Source organism: Atractosteus spatula, chromosome 10, assembly GCF_055471065.1.
Source record: "Atractosteus spatula isolate fAtrSpa1 chromosome 10, fAtrSpa1.hap1, whole genome shotgun sequence".
NCBI classification, from domain to species: domain Eukaryota; kingdom Metazoa; phylum Chordata; class Actinopteri; order Semionotiformes; family Lepisosteidae; genus Atractosteus; species Atractosteus spatula.
Window position 1 is genome coordinate 9,368,925 of NC_142715.1, and position 19,283 is coordinate 9,388,207.

Below are 19,283 nucleotides of genomic sequence, written 5' to 3' on the forward strand. Positions count from 1 at the left end.
CAGTACAGGACACGCAGTGAGGAATTCGCACAGCTTTTAGCTCAGTGTGGAGTGCAGAAGGAGGACTCGCTCGCTGAATGACCTCTCAAGAAATCCCGGGTGAGATTCAACAGGTGGCTTCTTCAACAGCCACGACAAGTCTGAAGACTTTCTCTGAATTTCCTGAATATGACGTTAAATTAGTTCAAATAATTTGGTAGTTAACACAACTAAATGCTTTGGAGGTATATTTAAAACAGCAGAGCAAGACACTTCAAGTATGCATTAAATTAATCGTGTAAACCTGGATCTATATGAAAAAGAGTTCTCTTGTTCATAATATCTTTTTATATTTGTTAATTGAATATATCAATTGAGTATACCTGTTATATTTTTGAATGGGATGGGACTTTACATAATCCTATTTTAACGTATCCTGCATTTTAACTTAGTGAACAGATAAATTGAAATGTTCTGATTCAGAGCCCCTGCAGTTCGTGCTAATTAGAACCACAACAATGCTCCTGAGTCCTGAGCACCACACTGAGCACACGATCAACTGGGCTCTGACTTGTTCAGCACAACTTCTTGTTGCGGTTGAGCTCAGAGCTGGAGATGATCTCCATATTCTAACTAGTCCTAAACGTAGTACACAGTACACAGTACACACTTTTTAAAAACAATTTAAAATATTACACAAAGGCTGTAAAGCAGACTCTGAATCGATCCGAATATTTGATTTCAGCGATCCGTTTAGGCAACAACAGGCAACGTGGCGCTTCTCCAGCAAAGCATTTCTCACTTTTGTGAACTACTGGTGCTTTTAACACACCAATTTATGTAGCTTGTCAGGATGGCTGAGTGGTCTAAGGCGCTAGACTCAAGGATTCACGTCTTTCCATTGCTTGGGTGTTCTGCTCTCTGAAAAGAGGCGTGGGTTCAAGTCCCACTCCTGACAGCTAATACCTTTTCCCTGTCTTGCATTTTTCCCGTCGTCTTGTGGTCGCTGACAACGACAGGAAGAGGAAAACGGAGAAACCGCTTAGCAGGCACATGATGGGCAGGGAAATGCTTCATGAACACTTCAATGTGATTAGCAGAAAGACAGGAGGGACCTGTTTACATCGAGAGTGGTCAGAGTATGGAACAATGATCGTGATCGTATAGTGGTCAGTACTTTGCGTTGTGGCCGCAACAACCCCGAATCCGGGTCACGGCAGAATAGGGGCATCTGCTTTTACTACATGCACGAATGAAGGCAAAAAAAGCCAATTGATGTGGACCAACGGCACTTTACAGAGGAGTACTGCCTGACTGGATCGTTGATGAACGACAGAGGCCACTCCGACCTCTTCTCGGTTTTCTTCAATGACTTACTAACGATCTTCTTCACATTCGCCCATGCAGGGGAAGCCAGTTACACCAAAGCAAACGCAGGAAAGTGCTTTTCAAGCAGAGACCAGGAAGGACCTCTTTACACCGAGGGTGGTCGGAGTATGGAACAATGCGCCCAGCCCTGTTGCTGGAGCCGATTCTTGATGAGATCTTGGGCTCACTAAGAGGCCCCCGCTGGATGCTAATCTTTCTGTTGTTCTCGCAGGTGCTGCACTGCTTTTGAGCTGACAGAGCTTGTCTTGGTCTGTTGGCACAGCCCAATTGCAAATGATCGGCTCCGCGTACAGAAGGAACGTGCGTTTGGTACAAGAGTGCATGAAGGCACCGGAAATACATTGGGAACAAATGACCGGTGGCTCAAGACCTCTGTGAAGTACAGCAGCATGCAAAAAGAGGTTGTTTCCTCCCAGTCTCGAACCGGGGATCTTTCGCGTATTAGGCAAACGTGATAACCGCTACACTACGGAAACCTGCGGGGGGCCCTGTTGGTGTCTCGCTTGCGTTTCAGGCTGAGAAAGGGAAGCCTCACTTTAGGCAGGGGGCGCTGGAGAGAGGAAAAAAGGGCGCGATGAAACAAAATGTCGAAACCCAGGAGCGAACCAGGGACCTTTAGATCTTCAGTCTAACACTCTCCTAACTGAGCTATTTCAGCTATGTGCACAGTCCACAGCCACCTGCTCCAGTCTTCCTATGTTGCGGCATGAGTGCACCAAGAGGAGCGGGAGAGTGTTGCGGGAACATCACTCAGAAGGAAAGCCACCCAGCTGCGCCCTCTGAGCTCTGTCCAGCGCATCTTCCTCGCGTGGACTCCTGCCTGCGACGGGCAGGAAGCAATTAGCAAGAACAGAACAACACCCCACGGGTGTCTCATGACCACACCTTAGCTTCGCCAATGCTATTCAGCTGATTCCAGTGTCTTTGTTGGGGTGCGCTGATTGACCATGCTCTCTCACCAGAGCTCAGCATGCCTGTCATGGACGGAGCACGATTCCCACTGGAGCCTGGAGACGACATAAGCAGCACAAGGGAAGCTGCAGAGTGCGAGACCACGGAGGTACTGCGCAGAGACTTCTAATACCTGAAGGCAAGGATCTACTGGTTCAGTAACTGACGACCACGGGAGACATTGGCATTGGAACAGAGGTACTGTACAGAGACTTTTAACACCTGAAGGCAAGGAACAAGGAAACTGGCACAGCTAGCCAATTCAAACTGAGGGGAATGTAATACAGCCCGTAGAGGATTCCTATTGTTACCTGAACGGAGACTGGGGAAATAGGACTGGGTGATACCCCTCTCCTCCATGTGGGCCATCAGAGACTACAGGGACTAAGTAGAAATGTTTGTGTGGCCCTCTTCAGTATTTTACAGGGAAGACTGCTGCCCCTCTGTATTCAATATGACCCTGGGAAGGACCTTTTGCTGCTGTGAATGCTGTTTTTCGATGTGTTTTTGGGTGACAGTGAATGTGAATGTAGTTAGAAAATAAAAGGGCACTGATACAATACAAATGCTTGTCGCTGGTCTGTGTGTGCATTTGGTGATTCTGGGAGATAAACAGAACCTGTGGTAATGTAGAGGGGCCCTAGCACCCCGTTTGTATTGCTAGGTGGCGTAGTCGGACACGAGGCAGGAACATTCCTCGCCCATAGGGTTCACCTTACTGTGACATAAACATTAAAATAAGCCCCTGTAGGACCAGCAGTAGTGAGATACAACATCAAAAGAATACATCAATTAAATAAACTAAGGGGATCTCTTTAATTCAAGACTCCAGCCCAGCCTGCACTCAGGGAGCAGTCCTAGGGGTGTCAACTTCACACCTGCCTTCCCTGGGGAATGATGAAGGACCGGTTCCTCTCGGACAGGAGCTGGGCGCCTGTGTGTGCGGTACTGCAGGCTGGACGGCTGTCAGGAGACGTGGAGAGACACCACAGCCCCCTGCCGGTTTCGTTTCCCCTGGACTCTGCCTTCTTCTGAAGCGCGAGTCTGCTCAGTGCCGCTGTGCCCAGTCCGCCGAGCTCCGAGCAGCAGGACTGGGAGTCTGGACAAGAGAACCATGCCCGCTCTCTTCACGGAGGTCAAGACCACCGAGATCTCAGGGAGAGCGTGTCTGGCCCCTGTGGGCAGGGGTTCGAACAGTGAGCGGGCTCCGAGGCCCAGGTATCCCAGGGGAACTAATCTTCTCAACTCGGGACCGAGGAACAGCGGCTGTCCGGATCTGAAGGGACAGATTCTGAACTGCTGACTAGAACTGCCAGAGAACTGTTCTTTTTCTTCCCAATCACATTTTTCCTGAGAGTAACACGTTGATGAGTAAAGAGACTCAGTCACAAGGCATGTGTCTCTGTCGAGCAGGACTCTCAGCCTGAGGGTTAGGAGTTCAAGTCCTGGCTCTGTCCTCTTGTTAACTTTCAATTTAGTTCTAAGTGACAGTAACTTAGTTTTCAATTTAATTCCTCCTGAAATGTCAACACACTGATCAGTAAAGAGACTGGTCCTGTGAGTGTGAGGTTAAAACTGTGGGCTCAGTGTCAGAGCCTGTGGGGATCACATCCTGCTTCTGAGTGCAAGCTGGTTTTCAGTTTAATCCTTAGTGACAGTCGCACATTGATGAGTAAAGAGATTGGGGCTGGACTTTGTGGCTCTGTTGAGTAGGGGCTAAGACTCTGAGCTGTAAGGGTCTCGGCAGGGCTGTGCGGTTCAGTAGGGATAATAAAAGGAATAATAATAATTGCTTACACTTATATAGCACTTTTCTGGACACTCCACTCAAAGCACTTTACATGTAATGGGGAATCCCACTACCACCCCCAATGTGCAGCCCCACCTGGATGATAGATGACACCAGCTCTCAGTGGGGAGGAAAGCAGAGGGATGAAGCCAGTTCAGAGATGGGGATTATTAGGAGGCCATGATTGATAAGGGCCAATGGGAAATTTGGCTAGGACACCCCTACTCTTTTCAAGAAACACCCTGGGATTTTTAATGACCACAGAGAGTCAGGACATTGTTTTTTTGTCTCATCCGAAGGATGGCGCCTGCTTACAGTATAGTGTCCCCCATCATTATACTGGGGCATTAGGACCCACATGGACTGCAGGGTGAGCACCCCCTGCTGGCCCCACTAGCACCTCTTCCAGCAGCAACCTTAGTTTCTCCCAGGAGGTCTCCCATCCAGGTACTGACCAGGCTCATGCCTGCTGAGCTTCAGTGGGGGCTGCCAGCTAAGAGTTGCAGAGTGATATTGTTGCTGGCCGTAATAGGGAAAACTACTTGGGCACCTGATACTAGTATTTCATGCGATGAAAAGCCAACTCAGGAGATGTCTTCACAATTCCTTCTCAATACTAGTATGTATGAATACTCGTGATGTATTCACAATGTCGGCGGATTTCATCAGAGCAGCCGGTTCCATCTGACCTTCCCATGGGAGCTGAAATGTCCTCTGTGAAAGATTATGGCATGCCATTTTTTTTAGATGTGTAATCTACTGAATTATTAATGTGATGGCTGCTTATTTCCGTAAACAGAATGGACCCCGATCCCCATCTCCAAATCCAGTCAAACCCCCCATGAATCATTCCAGACGAAAGAGAACCAGCCTCTTTCCTCCTCCTGTGTTTTACACGCAGCTGGGGGGGGAAAGTCATGGTCATGCCCTGAGCATCGGGATGGTGGGGTGTCTAATTAGGCAGATAGATAGATAATACTTTATTAATCCCATAGGGAAATTGGCAGACAAAGGTCTGAATTAAAGCCGATCAGAAGAATTAACTTCATGGTTTCTACCACTACTGTGCAGGCAGGAAAACTCTGTGAGATTCAGAAATGTAGAAAAAGACTAAGGTGACACACCTGGGCCAATTTTCCTAGACGTCAATGAACTCACCAGCATGTCTCTGGACTGTGGGAGGAAACCCACATGGACACAGGGAGAACGTACAAATTCTACACAGATAGAGCACTCCAGGAGTCAAAACCGGGGCCGCAGCGCTGTAAGGCACTGTGCTGTGCTATATAACTGAAGTACAGCCAGTGGGAAGAAAGCTGACCTAGAGTCCTCAGCTTCCTGGCTTGAAGCAGTCACCTGACCAATGGTCTGCCTCCAAATCAGTCAGGTGACAGAGGATGGCACAGGTTATCCCCCCCCCAATGCCTTCTGGGAAATGCAGTTTCAGACACAAGCCGCCATCTTTGTCAGAGCCTCGCACCCTCTTGCGCCACATGATCGAGACAGCAGAGGACCCGCTGATGGGCAGAGGATTGAAAGAAGAGGTCCTTGAGGCCCATCTGCCTTCACCAAACAGAGGTTCGACGAAAGGTGCATCATTCCCCCCAAAAAAATAAGGGGTCTCACCGGCCTCTTTTACGGATAATCACTGCAAAAAAAAGCCACTATGCAAGAGGTGCTGACCGACTTTTTATTGAGTGTGAACAGCATCACCGGAGCCTCACGAACTGGGGGCGGAGGAAGAAGTCGACCCCTTCAGAGCGGTCGATATCCCAGCAGCTCCCCGACTCGAAGCGCCTCCCTACTTCGGCCCCTCAACCGCCTTCCCAGCAGCTTTTTCTGGCAGCTCCCGGATGGTGGGGGGGTTCAGCTTGTCCAGCTGCGCCACCACGCTGTCGTACTCCTGCTGCCACTGCTCCTTGCTCAGGGCCGAGGGGCTGACCTCCAGGAACCTGTAGGCCTCCTTGGACTGCAGGATGAACATCCCGCGGACGTGCATGCAGACGTTGCAGAAGCTCTTCCAGATCTGCGGGGGGGGGGGAGGGGGAGGAGGAGAAGCACAGACGTGAGGTCGACCTGAGCGGCGCGGGAAACGCGAGATCTCGCTGTACTAGGCATTAGGACCCATGTGGACCGCAGAGTGAGTGCCCCCTGCTGGCCCCAGTAACACCTCTTCCAGCAGCAACCAGTGGGGATGGCAGTTGCCATCTTGGGTGCGAGAGGGGGTTTGAGACCGTTCAGTGAAGGGCAGTTCAGAGCAACAAGATGTATCCCTGCCACACAGAGGCCTGGAGAATAACGTGGACCATTTGGAATCAAAACACACCCATCAGCCCGCCAGGAATCATCTGCTCTCTCGGGGGGACGCACCTCTATCCCAGAAGGCATTGGGGCGGTCCGCGTGTCTCGCAAACCCTTGCAGCGATAATCCACCCGCAGGATTATCCCTGACCCGTGAAAGGATCTGACCGAATTCTAGCCCAGAAGGCAATGGGGGCCATCTGGATGTTTAGCACATGACTTCTCCCTGATCCACAGCTACAGCTCATGATCACCTGCGTCCCCTGTGAAACCTCCCACCTTGCTCTTCAATCTCGTAGCCTTTGGTCTCCATCGCCTTAGGCTACACTTTTGACTCTCGTTTTTCTTATTCCACCTGACAGAGTGATGACAGAACAGCCTCCCCACGACACCACCCGCGCCTATACAGGACAAGCACTGCACCCATCAGAAGCCACAGTAACCACCGCATCAGCAGCTCAGGGGCTGCCTGTAGGATTGTTGGTGCTGCAGCACAATGTCTGGACAAGTCAGAGTGTCTGGGGTGTGCAGGACAAAGATCTGGGCCAACAGGTACCAGATCAGAGAAGCTCAACCCGACAGAGAGAGACGCCAGGCAGGACAGCTCTGTCCACCCCCGCTCTGAGATTGATCTACCAGAATCACGCTGGGAAAAAAAACAACACTGACCGGCTCGGCCTTATCCAGGCTGGACAGGAAGTCCATCTCGCAGTCCTCCAGGAAGTCCAGCATGTCCTCTCCGGCGAAGGTCCTCTGCTTAAGGTTGTCCAGCGCCACGCCGGTCGTCTCCCAGAACTTCTTCATCTGCAGCAGGATCTCCTGGATCTTGGTCAGGCACTTCTGGACTTCCGCCAGCTGCTTGGGGTCGCCAATGGATCCTGGGAAGCAGAGGAGGAAAACAGGAATTGCTGGAGAGGCTGGATCAAGAGGCAAATGTCATTTTTAGATGGAAAAAAACGGCAGATTTCGAGAATGAAGCTGTTTAACTCTGGTGACACTTCAGGTCTGTTATAAGCAACCTCTTAACATGTTATCACACTGTTAATTACACATTATTACAAACATTAGTGCATTTCTCTAAGGTTAGCTATGGACAGGACTACTGCTGAAGCCTTTTAAGCTTACTGCAGAGAAATTTACATTTTAATTAGCCTTTGCAGCGTTATTGTTCATATTGATTTATGTTCATGTTGATTTGAGTGCAGATAAAACCCAAGAGGCTCTTCTTTACACAAAGGGTGGTGGGCATGGAGAACAGGCTGCCCAGCCATGTTGTTGAAGCCGATAACCTGGCTCCTCTCCAGACACAGCTGGGTGAGCTCCTCCAGTCGGGACAGGAGGCTCTTCTGTACACAAAGGGTGGGGGGAGTGGGGAACACACTGCCCAGCCATGTGGCTGAAGCCGACACCCAGAATTGGGTCAAGACACAGCTGGACAGGAGGAGCTTCTTTACACAAAGGGTGGGGGGAGTGGGGAACACCCTGCCCAGCCATGTTGCTGAAGCCAACACCCAGAATTGGGTCAAGACACAGCTGGCTGAGATCTGCTTCTCAGTCAGTTACCGATCTGCCAGCCAAGCCTGGAGGTTACACACAGGACGTTTTCATGCATTGAGCTGCCGGACCGGGACAGCACTGTCCTGAGCTGCCGGTGGGAATCAGGGTCACCGAGCCTGTGATCTCACCCCAACAGACAAACCTCGTCCCAGCGGCCCCACAATCCGGCAACCCGCCCGCCTACCGATGTCGATCTGGACCTTGGCGTAGTCGAGCTGCAGCCGGATCAGCTCCTTCTCCTTCTGCCACAGCTCCGACACCTTGGCGTCCCTGCGGCTGCGCAGCTCCTCCAGCTGGACCTTGAGGGACTCCACGGCCGCCTTGTCCTTGGGGTCGTTGGCGGCCTTCTGGATGGTGTTGATCATGGCGCCCAGGATGGGCACCACGGCTGCCACAATGCCAAACTTGCGGTCGCGCTCCCCGATGCTGTTGATGAGGCCCTGCAGCTCCTTGTTCTTGTCCTGGATGTCCTTCTCCAGCTGGTTCCTCTCCCCCTGCAGCTGTTTGACCGAGACGTCCAGCTTGCTGCACTGTCCCTCCAGCGCCCGGGCCTCCGCTGTCTTCTCCTTCTCCTGACGCTCCTTGTCTGCCTTGGTCTTGACCACGTCGCTGCAGGTGTCGCCCACGCCTTTGCTCAGATTCTCGTACCTGGAGGAGGAGACGGGGTGGAGAGCTGTGACCCCTCTCTTGTGTGGAAGCCTGCAGCCCCCCCCCTACCCGAGACCGTACGGGACAGGAGAATCTGGGCCAGCGATCCGAGAGACGGGGGGGGGGGAGATGTCCACCGGCTGAAAAACAAAGGCTGCTGCTGGGAGAGGTGTTAGTCAAGCCAGTAGGGGGCGCTCACCCTGCGGTCTGTGTGGGTCCTAATGCCCCAGTATAGTGACGGGGACACAGGACTGTAAAAAGGCTCCGTCCTTCGGATGAGACGTGAAACCGAGGTCCTGACTCTCGGTGGTCATTAAAAATCCCAGGGCGTTTCTCGAAAAGAGTAGGGGTGTTACCCCAGCGTCCTGGCCAAATTTCCCATTGGCCCTAACCAATCATGGCCTCCTAATAACCCCCCTCTCTGAATTGACTTCATTACTCTGCTCTCCTCCCCACTGAGTTTTGATGTGTGGGGAGAGGCCTGGAGCATCATCCAGGTGGGGCTGCACACTGGTGGTGGTAGTGGGATCCCCATGACCTGTAAAGAGCTGCACACTGGTGGTGATAGTGGGATCCCCATGACCTATAAAGCGCTTTGAGTGGAGTGTCCAGAAAAGCGCTATATAAGTGTAAGCAATTATTATTACTATTATTATTATTATTATTATTATTATTGCTGCTTGAAAGCAGCCTGGGACCCAGTGGAAGGAATCTCCCCCTGTTCGCCACCAGAGGGCAGCAGTGTGAATGATTCACCACTACAGCTGCTGAACTCCACTCGCCTCCGCGCTCTGCTCTTCTCACTGGCGTTACTGTACTTATCGTGATTCTACCGTCCAGTTGTTATTGTTATTGTGCTTGGCTGTACATGGTGGTGGGCTGTCGTGACTGTCGTTATTTACCTTTTTGTAATGTGCCGTGCACACTGTGGGGCGTCGTCTTTTTGTACTGTACGCCTCCCGAGAGAACGGGGCCAATGCGAACTCCTATGCACTGCATATGTGCATACTGCAGGGCAATCCTACTCCGCTGGGGCCCCTGAGCACGGCCCTGAACCCCAGATGCTCCAGGTGGCGCAGTATAAATGGCCGACCCTGCGCTCTGACCCCCAGCTTCTCTCTGCCCTGTCTGTGTGTCTCATGGAGAGCAAGCTGGGGTTTGCAAAAAGACCAATTCCTAATGCAAGAAATTGTAAAGGGCCAATAAAGTGATCTTATAAACTACTCTGCCTCTCATTGGCTCCCTGGTTTGTGGTCTTGAAGTTACTGGGTGACCGATGAAGAGTTTTGACTGGGTTGATGCATTCTCATGCGTTTGACGCCAACAGCAGAAGAGGATCTTGCAGTACTTTCTCCTAGTTGGTAAAATAAGGTATTCAGTGGTGTCAAAAACAACTATAACGGGCACCCTGGGCTTAAAGTCTAACTAATATGAAGCAAACAGCAGCTCCCGAGACAGTATGGGAGCGGATAATTCAACCCTAACAGGGCGTGCTTTACACAAGGGGTGGTGGGAAGGTGGAACAAGCTGCTCGGTCGGAATGCGTCCCGATATCCCAGGGTATCTGGCTGCTTGCGGTGATGGGCTCCCCCACAGCAGAGCCGGAGCTCTGGTGGGGGGGGGTCTTACTTCTCCACCGATCGGTCCACCTGGTGGCAGATGTCTTCGATCCAGCCCTTCGACTTGTCCAGGAACTTCTTGGCCAGCGCCACATTCCTCTTCTTCACCGCCATCCGGATCATCGGCAGCATGGTGCCGACGATGTTGGTCCCCGTACTGGCGCACTGCGAGCGAGATCAAGCGCCAGTGCAGTTATCTCTGTTTCCCAATGCTGACCCCCTGCTGTCTCAGAGTCTCCAGTGCTGTTATTCCAACAGGGAAGACACCCCGGTTCTAGATTTTAGGATTGGGATGTATTTTACAGGAGACTATCCATCCATTTTCCCACAGCTCTCTCCAGTACAGGGTCACAGACTGGGGGAACTAGGATATATTCCAGCAAGCAACAGCCACAAGACAGGGTTCACCCTGGACAGGACACCAGTCCATCACAGGACACACACACACACACACACACACACACACACACACACACACACACACACACACACACACACACAAACACAAACACACACTGGACAGGACACCAGTGATCACAGGACACACAAAGACAAACACACTCACACACCCTGGACAGGTCACCAGCCCATCACAGGACACACAAAGACACACACACTCACACACCCTGGACAGGACACCAGTCCATCACAGGACACACACACTCACACACAGCCTGGTCAGGACACCAGTCCATCACAGGACACACACACACCCTGGACAGGACACCAGTCCATCACAGGACACACACACACTCACACACACCCTGGACAGGACACCAGTCCATCACAGGACACACACAAACTCACACACCCTGGACAGGACACCAGTCCATCACAGGACACACACACACCCTGGACAGGACACCAGTCCATCACAGGACACACACTCACACACACCCTGGACAGGACACCATTCCATCACAGGACACACACACACTCACACACACCCTGGACAGGACACCAGTCCATCACAGGACACACACACACTCACACACCCTGGACAGGACACCAGTCCATCACAGGACACACACACACTCACACACCCTGGACAGGACACCAGTCCATCATAGGACACACAAAGACACACACACTCACACACCCACACCAGGGAGAATGCACCTGCCAGTACGATTTTGTACTATGGGAGGAAACTGGAGCACCCAGAGGAAACCTGCATGAACACAGGGAGAACATGGAAACTCCATGTAGGAGTTTGGAGGACTCTATGGAAGCCTCCCAGGGACATTTCCTGTACAGCCTGAGCAACAAGAAAATTATATTTAAATAATGGAATCTATGAATACAGCAAGGCATTTAAAATTTAGTGCTCCCTTTCTGGTAAATTTGACAAAATTGCAACTTTTACCAAAAGTGTGATCTCCCAAGACCCAACTAAATGTATGGGATATAAGTTCAATTGTAGAACCCATTTGAAAATGATATTTTATTCAGATTTTAAATTTGAAAACCAAAGAAAAACAGAGCAGCAGCTGCACACACAACTGAGACACACACACGTGTAGCAGCAGGTACACACGTACACGTACACACACACACACACACACACACACACACACACAACTGAGACACACACACAGACTCACCTGGAGCAGCAGGACCTCGGAGGAGGCGAACAGCTGCTGGCTCTCGGTGGCCTTGAGCCTCAGCTTCCTCTCCAGCTCGGGGTGGGTGGCCAGACACAGGTAGGACAGGTGGAAGAGCAGAGCCGTCTTCTCTGCGGCCGGGACCATATCTCTGAACATCTCCATGTCGTTCATCAGCTGCTGATCCGCAGGCACTAGGTCTGAGAGAGAGACATTCAGCAAAAAATCACCCCCGCGCTCACCCATGTCAAAACCCTCCCAACCCAGAACACCTTGAGCCCCTGAGTCCGTGTGAAACTTTCTGCATGTCTGCCCTGAGCAAACACCTTCAGTAACTGAAATTAAGACAGTACACTGGGGTTCAGCTCCTGAGTTCTAAAGCCTCACCATACCTCTGTAAGACAGCAAAGGTTCAAAAACCACAGCTGAAGTCAAGGAATCACAATATCTGATTCGGGTTAATGGATCGGAACACACTTACCGCGACACTGAGACATCCTGAAGCAAGTTCGATGGGACCTTCGGCACCAAAACGTCTCTCCTGCAAAGAGAAAGAAGTTGTTTATTTATTTAAGGCAAATATCAAGAATATAAAGTAATTTCCCTGCCGTTCCTATGCCAGAACACCAGCTCGTCACCGATGGAGAGCAGCTGGGTTTGAGATGAATGACAACGCAAGCTGAGAGACCAATACACTGCTTGAGATACCCTACTGGGGAGGTATCAAGTGGAGAAAGCACACACCGGTTTCAAGTCTACACAAGTTTAAGCCGCATTTTTCTAGCGACCTCACAGCTCACTGGAATGCTGTGCAAATCTTCGTAAACCGAGCACCTGGTGTCCTCTTAACGACTAATCCTTTTCTGTGACCAGCGGACAACACACACACACCCTCCCCCTCCCCCCACATTAAGACCAGGAGAGACAGGAGGACTACAAGACTGTCCGGTTCAAATCGAAAGCACATGGCAAAGGCAGCTCCTTACTGTCCCCCAAGCCCGTCTACATGGGTGACAGGGCCTTCTCCTGTTATACCCCCAAGCTCTGGAGCTCTCTGCCCAAGGATATCAGAGAGTCACCTTCTCTAAACTCCTTGAAATCCAGACTCCAAACCTTCTTCTTTAGAAGAGCCTTTACTGAACTGCTTCTATTACTGAACTGGTTCCATTCTTCACCCCTCTGCTCCTGCTGTATTTAGTACCACCATCCACGGTCTCCTCTGTGTATTGTAATTGTGTTTTATCTGGTGTATGTTTTTTTATTTATTGTTGTTGTCATCCTGTAAAATGCTTTGAGAAGCCACCTTTAAAGGCGCTATATAAAATAAAGTTTTTTATTATTATTATTATTATTATTATTATAAACGGATAAAGTAAGGCATCCCAGAGCGTATTAATAAAAAAAAGTGTTCAGACTCACGGCTGTACGAAGCTCTCTCAGCTCTTCCTGGAGGACTGCGACAGTGTGCCTTCCCTGAGCCTGTTTTTTAGTGCTCCTAACAGGTAAGAAACGCCATATAAGGCTCACAGGGCTGGAGAACCCCGCCCCTACTCAGACTGCTCCAGGGGAAACATCTGTAGGGGAGGGGGCGTCTGAAATTCGGAGGAGGGGGGGAGGTGAAATGGAGCCGCCGTGACTGTCCCAGTGGAATTTCACAACCAGGCCCCCTGACGATTGTGATCGAAGATACCGACGAGCCGTTTGGTGTTGAGGGAAGAAGCCCGGTTTCACGTTCACCGGCGCCCTCGCGATTATTATTATTGCCCGGAGGGGCGAAATACCCCGTGCGTTCGTTCATCTCTGTAGCTGCATCGAGGTTCTGAATCGCTAATAATAATAATAATTGCAAGTGGAGCTATATATCCTGAGGTATAATAATAATAATTAATAATTGCTTACACTTATATAGTGCTTTCCTGGACTCTCCACTCAGAGCTCTTCACAGGTCATGGGGATCCCCTCCAGCCCCACCAGTGTGCAGCCCCCACCTGGATGATGCTCCAGTTAGCTCAGCACACAGCAGCTCTCAGTGGGGAGGAGAGCAGAGGGATGAAGCCAGTTCAGAGAGGGGGGTTATTAGGAGGCCATGATGGGTAAAGACCAGGAAGGAATTAGGCCAGGACACTGGGGTAACACTCCTACTCTTTTCCAAAAACACCCTAGGATTTTTAATGACCACAGAGAGTCAGGACCTCAGTTTTATGTCTCATCCGAAGGACAGCGCCTATTTACAGTATAGTGTCCCAGTCACTATACTGGGGCATCAGGACCCACACGGACCGCAGGGTGAGCGCCTCCTGCTGGCCCCAACTAACACCTCTCCCAGCAGCAGCCTTAATTTTCCAAGGAGGTCTCCCCTCCAGGTTAAGAAAACAGAGCTGTGAAACCAACAGCAAGCACAGATTCCTGTAACTACCGTCCTCGTTATAGAACGACTGTAAGTATCGGGATAAACTCCTGCAAGCCATCGGTCCACCTGAGCCCACAAGATCGAAATAATGCTGCAAGGGGACAGGCGGCGGCTTTCTTCCCTGCTGAAGGGAAAAGAAACGTTGTCTTTCCTTTCTTCTCTTTGCAGCAGGGAAGAAGCCCGTTGCCTGTCCCTTTGCAGCCTACGCATGCTGATGCAGCTCCCTACTGGAACTACTTCATCGTAATGCGGACACCCAGGAACCATGGAATAGGTGCCATTCCTGTACGGATAGCCCTCCGGCACGTGAGACAGCCGCATGCAGCGCCTGCGAATTTGGGGGTTCATGTTCGTTATCTGACCGTTGACAAAGCACATCTATTTTTTTAGGGCGCGAGTTAAGTAAGCGAAAGTCCTTTTGTCCAAAACTGAGGGGGCAGGACAGTTCAGTGGAGGGGGCAATGCCCCCTGCTCGTGGCACTGGGTCTGGACTGCTCTGCCCCCACCCCCTTCGGCAGACACCTCTACCAGGAGGCATTCCTGCAGATGCTATTACAGTGTTCTGACACAAGCAGCCCACCGTGTTTCTCCCACTAATGTACACAGCTGTGTGGACAGGGGCTCACGTGAGACCCTTTTCTGTAAGGTGTCAGTGAAATCACCAGAGTCATGTGTGTTAACAGCAATGTACAGCGATTTCAGCAACCAGATACGGTACATGTCAGGGTCTGAGGGAGCTTTCGACTGTAAGATGAAAAACTGCAGCCTACAGAAAATAAGTACTTTGCTCAGGAGTGGGTGCAATAATAAAAAAAATAAAACACAAAACTCTCTTATGAGAATCGGGACCAATAAATAATCCAGTTAGTTTTTTGTACAACATGAAATCATATTTCAAATTCATAGAAACATGCCAAAATGGAGGAAAATTAAATACCAAACCTGTTCTAATATTATTGAAAAAAATTAGCCAATGTTTGAATACAGGTCCTGACCAGTTGAAATTAATGACAGAAGCGACTGGGTTCACTCACTTACAGAGCACCAGGGACTTGTGCAGACCTGAGCTTCAATTGTGGCAGGAAATGATTTACAGCTGTCGAAGAAGCCTGACAGAGCATATTCCCAGTCTCTTAAACTCTCGTCTCTGTTATCAGTATGCTTTCAAAATGTCTTTACTTCAGGCCCGGGGATGAAATCAACCCAGCAGACGTCTGAAAAAGTGCAGAGAGACAGGAGCTCCTTGAAAGAGCATTTGGAACTCAGAGACTGAGACACCACACTTTACACTGAGGGCGGCGGGGATGGGGAACAAGCTGCCCAGCCATTGCGGTTGAAGCCGATACACTGGCTTCTCTCCAGACACAGCTGAGTGAGCTCCTCCAGTCAGGACAGGAGGCTCTTCTGTACACAGAGAGTGGTGGGGATGAGGAACAAGCTGCCCGGCCCTGTTGTTGAAGCCAATACCCTGGCTTCTCTCCAGACACGGCTGGGTGAGCTCCTCCAGTCAGGACAGGAGGGTCTTCATTACACAGAGGGTGGCGGCGGTGGGGAACACGCTGCCCTGCCCTGTTGTTGAAGTCGATACCCTGGCTTCTCTCCAGACATGGCTGGGTGAGCTCCTCCATTCAGGACAGGAGGCTCTTCTGTACAGAGGGTGGTGGGGGTGGGGAACAAGCTGCTTAGCCCTGTTGTTGAAGCCGAAGTCCAACTGTGTCCTGAGAAAAGGCTGGGTGAGGTCCTCCAATTGTTTAACACTGATTGATTATTTAACATCAATAAAGCAAACAGACTGCCTAGCAGGGACCTGGACTACAGCTGCCAAGTGACTAACTATACTGCAGAAACAGCAGAGGCGCTGTAGCTGTGAAAGAGCTTGTCCCAGTACTCAGGGTGTGACAGGGACCATTACAGAAGATCATTCGTGCATTCTGCCATAAGACTTTACAACCCAACCACGGTATGTCTGGGCAGGGGCAGCAGTGACCTGCACACCTGAAACCTGATTCCTCTGTAATCTGTAATCAACCAGTGCTCTGTTTTACTGGCGCTCTGTCTACATCTAGTTTATAGCGCAATACTTGGAAGTGGAATGGGTAATTCATTTATTATTCACTTGGGAGTGCTTGGGAGTGTGCAACATCTATACTGTGTGTTACACCTTCCTTGTGTTCTGTACATTCATTTTTTTTCTTTGTGTGCCTTTTCTGTTGTTTGTAATTCTTTATTCCATTTTATTTAGTTATGGTATTGTATTACTGTATTACTATATCTGTACTGTGCTGTGTTGTTTGTGCCTGGCTGCTGTAGCACCTGAATTTTACCGGATGAATAAAGTACCTATCTGTTTTCATCCTGGAGAGAGACGGGAAGGAGCCGGCTGCCTCAGACTCCGATGGCCGTGTCCTGGGTGAGGCTCAGCTGCTCCAGCTCTTGCAGGGCCCAGTCATACTCCATCTGCAGCTGTTCCGCAGACAGACTGGAGGGGCGCAGGGCCAGGAAACTGTAGGCGTCTTCGCAGTGAAAGAACTTCTCCCACACACTGGAGCAGCAGGCACACAGCACCTGGAAGGGCTGCAGTGTGTGTGTGTGGAGGGGGTGTCCCACATTGACAGGCTGAAGGAACAGAGTCTCTTTAGTCTGAAGGAACTGAATCTCTTTAGTCTGAAGGGGGTGTCCCACACTGACAGGCTGGAGGAACTGAGCCTCTTCAGTCTGAAGGGGGTGTCCCACACTGACAGGCTGGAGGAACTGAGCCTCTTTAGTCCGAAGGGGGTGTCCCACACTGACAGTAAAATGTTTTGTTTCATGTTCTGTCAGTGACAGAGTACTCAGTACTCATAAGCAAGGTACCCATTTCCTGAGGGAAGAGTGTACAGTATGTTCGAATATCAGGATTTCCACAGCTGGAGTCAACATCAGAATGATATTATCTTCTACATTCATGATGTCTGGAGCTTCAGATTTCAAGCCCTACAGAAAATAAGTCCTTTTACCTTTCAGGAGTGGGCTAAATAATAAAAATAAATAAATCATAAAAACTCTTCTTTACAAGAATCTGGAACACAATACAAATCCGGTTCGTTTTTTTTTTTTTTTTGGGGGGGGGGGGGGGGGCATAATTTTAAATTAATAGAAACATGGCAAAATACCAAACTGGAGGACAGTTAAAAAAAAGGCAAAAACCTGTTCTCATATTGTGTGAAAGAGAGCCAGTGTTCAAACGCAGGCGAGCTGCTGAGGTTGATGACGGAGACGGCTGGGTTCACACACTCACAGAGCACCAGAGACATGAGCAGGAACATACCAGAGGGGTGTACCCACCTCAGCAGCCACAGTAAAATGATCTGTAGTGACCTGAAGCTATTGAAGGGGCATGACAGAACACGCCTCTGGCCTCTGACACTCTAGCAGTGGACTCTGTTAGCAGGATGTTCTTAGCATGCCTTCCCTGGAGGCCCCGGGGACGATGTCAACCCAGTGGATGTCTGAAAAAGAACAGAGAAACAGGAGCTCCGGGAAAGGGCATATGGAACTGAGAAACAGAGACACCGCTTTACGCTGAGGGTAGGTGGGGGTGGGGAACAAGCTGCCCAGCTATGCTGTTGGGAGCTGGTAACCCCAGCTTCTCTCCAGACACAGCTGGGTGAGACCCTCCAATCAGGACAGGAGGCTCTTCTTTACACAGAGGGTGGTGGGGGTGGGGAACAAGCTGCTCAGCCCTGTTGTTGAAGCCGATACCCTGGCTCCTCTCCAGACACAGCTGGATGAACTCCTCCAGTCAGGATATGAGGCTCTTCTTTTCACAGAGGGTGGCAGGGGTGGTGAACAAGCTGCCCAGCTAAGCTGTTGGAGCCGATACCCTGGCTTCCCTCAGGACACAGCTGGATGAGCTCCTCAGATCAAATAACTTCTAAATACTGTAAAGGCCGGATCTTCTCACCTTTATTGGGATCATATTGTTGTGTTTAACAAAGTGCAGATATGAAAATACGCACCATAAACGATCTTCAAAGTCCTAGCCACTGTTATACTTGACGATATTCCAGCAGATCAGCTGGCATTGTAGAAACCAAGAGATTCGAGCCTGAAGTGACTATTCGTCCAGCCAAGCTTTATTGTCTGCATACAAGAACCACAATAAGGACCATAGTAGTCCTAGTAGCTCAGAAGGGACATGACTCTACACAGCTTATTTATACACGTTTCTCTACACCCTCCCCCTCCTGTCTTTGAGATAGCTTTCTCAAGAAATTCCAGGACTCAGAAAGCACTTAAAACATTCCTTTCTTATCAGGGAGTTTAGTGTAAACATTCCCCATTTGGGAATTTAGGACAGGAAGGGAGAAGCATCTGTGCTCAAGCCAGCGTGAAGGTTAGAGTTTAGCATGTGAATGCAGCAGGAGTTCACAGTTCCTGCCACTATCTGGGTACAGGGTAACACACAGATTCTGCTAGCAGACTCCATCAGCATGTATGGTGTTGAAGCTTGGAAAAGAATGAAAGCCTGATTGAATTTTTAATTATAGGCTCGTTTCAATTGAGGTCTGCGGATCATTGTTTCCTGCTCCATTAAATTCCACTTTATCTCAACAAAATGTCATCCAAATAGCCTCAGGCCATCGGGGACCTTCTTAAAATCATGTTTGTGCACGTTACCAGTCAGCATTTGCGATTGCAGAAGTCACTCTAAAAAATAAGGCTTCAGTCTGTCTGGCTGGTGTCCAGTTTCAGTTTTTCCCCAGTATCATACTGCTCATGGTGAAGCACAACCCGGGGTGGGGTACAAGCTCAAACTGCACGAAAGTTGGTTGAAAACTGGACAGCAGGCGCTTCTTTACACAAAGAGTGGTGGGGTGTGTGGCCAGCAGCCATCTCACCTTGCAGCTCCCAGCTGGCGTGAGCCTGGCCAGTACCTGGAGGGGAGACTCCTTGGAAAGCTGAGGCTGCTGCTGGGAGAGGTGTGAGGGGGGACAGTAGGGGGCGTTCACCCTGCAGTCTGTGTGGGTCCTGATGCCCCAGTAAAGTGACGGGGA

General features: G+C 50.3%; 1 protein-coding gene and 1 non-coding gene across 2 annotated transcripts; one reads left to right on the forward strand and one right to left on the reverse strand.

The window, feature by feature from the left end:
- Nucleotides 1-826: 826 nt before the first annotated feature.
- On the forward strand, nucleotides 827-937 carry trnal-caa (transfer RNA leucine (anticodon CAA)). The gene is made up of 2 exons: nucleotides 827-864; nucleotides 899-937. It is a non-coding gene; the product is annotated as a tRNA-Leu (tRNA).
- A 4,847-nt stretch (nucleotides 938-5,784) lies between these two features.
- LOC148824852 (uncharacterized) lies at nucleotides 5,785-12,083 on the reverse strand. The gene is made up of 6 exons (XM_088926174.1): nucleotides 12,080-12,083; nucleotides 11,838-12,037; nucleotides 10,244-10,398; nucleotides 8,151-8,614; nucleotides 7,079-7,287; nucleotides 5,785-6,134 (listed from the first exon to the last, which is right to left on the reverse strand). Exons 1-6 carry the CDS (start codon nucleotides 12,081-12,083, stop codon nucleotides 5,910-5,912), a joined length of 1,257 nt encoding a protein of 418 aa, XP_088782300.1. The 3' UTR covers nucleotides 5,785-5,909.
- Between the last annotated feature and the right edge of the window lie 7,200 nt (nucleotides 12,084-19,283).

What these genes read in the sequence shown, in the direction of transcription:
- LOC148824852 (XM_088926174.1), bottom strand. An exon ending in CCGAGGTCCTGCTGCTCCAG is followed by an intron (nt 10,399 to 11,837) that starts GTGAGTCTGTGT and finishes TCTCGCTCGCAG; the next exon opens with TGCGCCAGTACGGGGACCAA. An exon ending in GTGGACCGATCGGTGGAGAA is followed by an intron (nt 8,615 to 10,243) that starts GTAAGACCCCCC and finishes CTCCTCCTCCAG; the next exon opens with GTACGAGAATCTGAGCAAAG.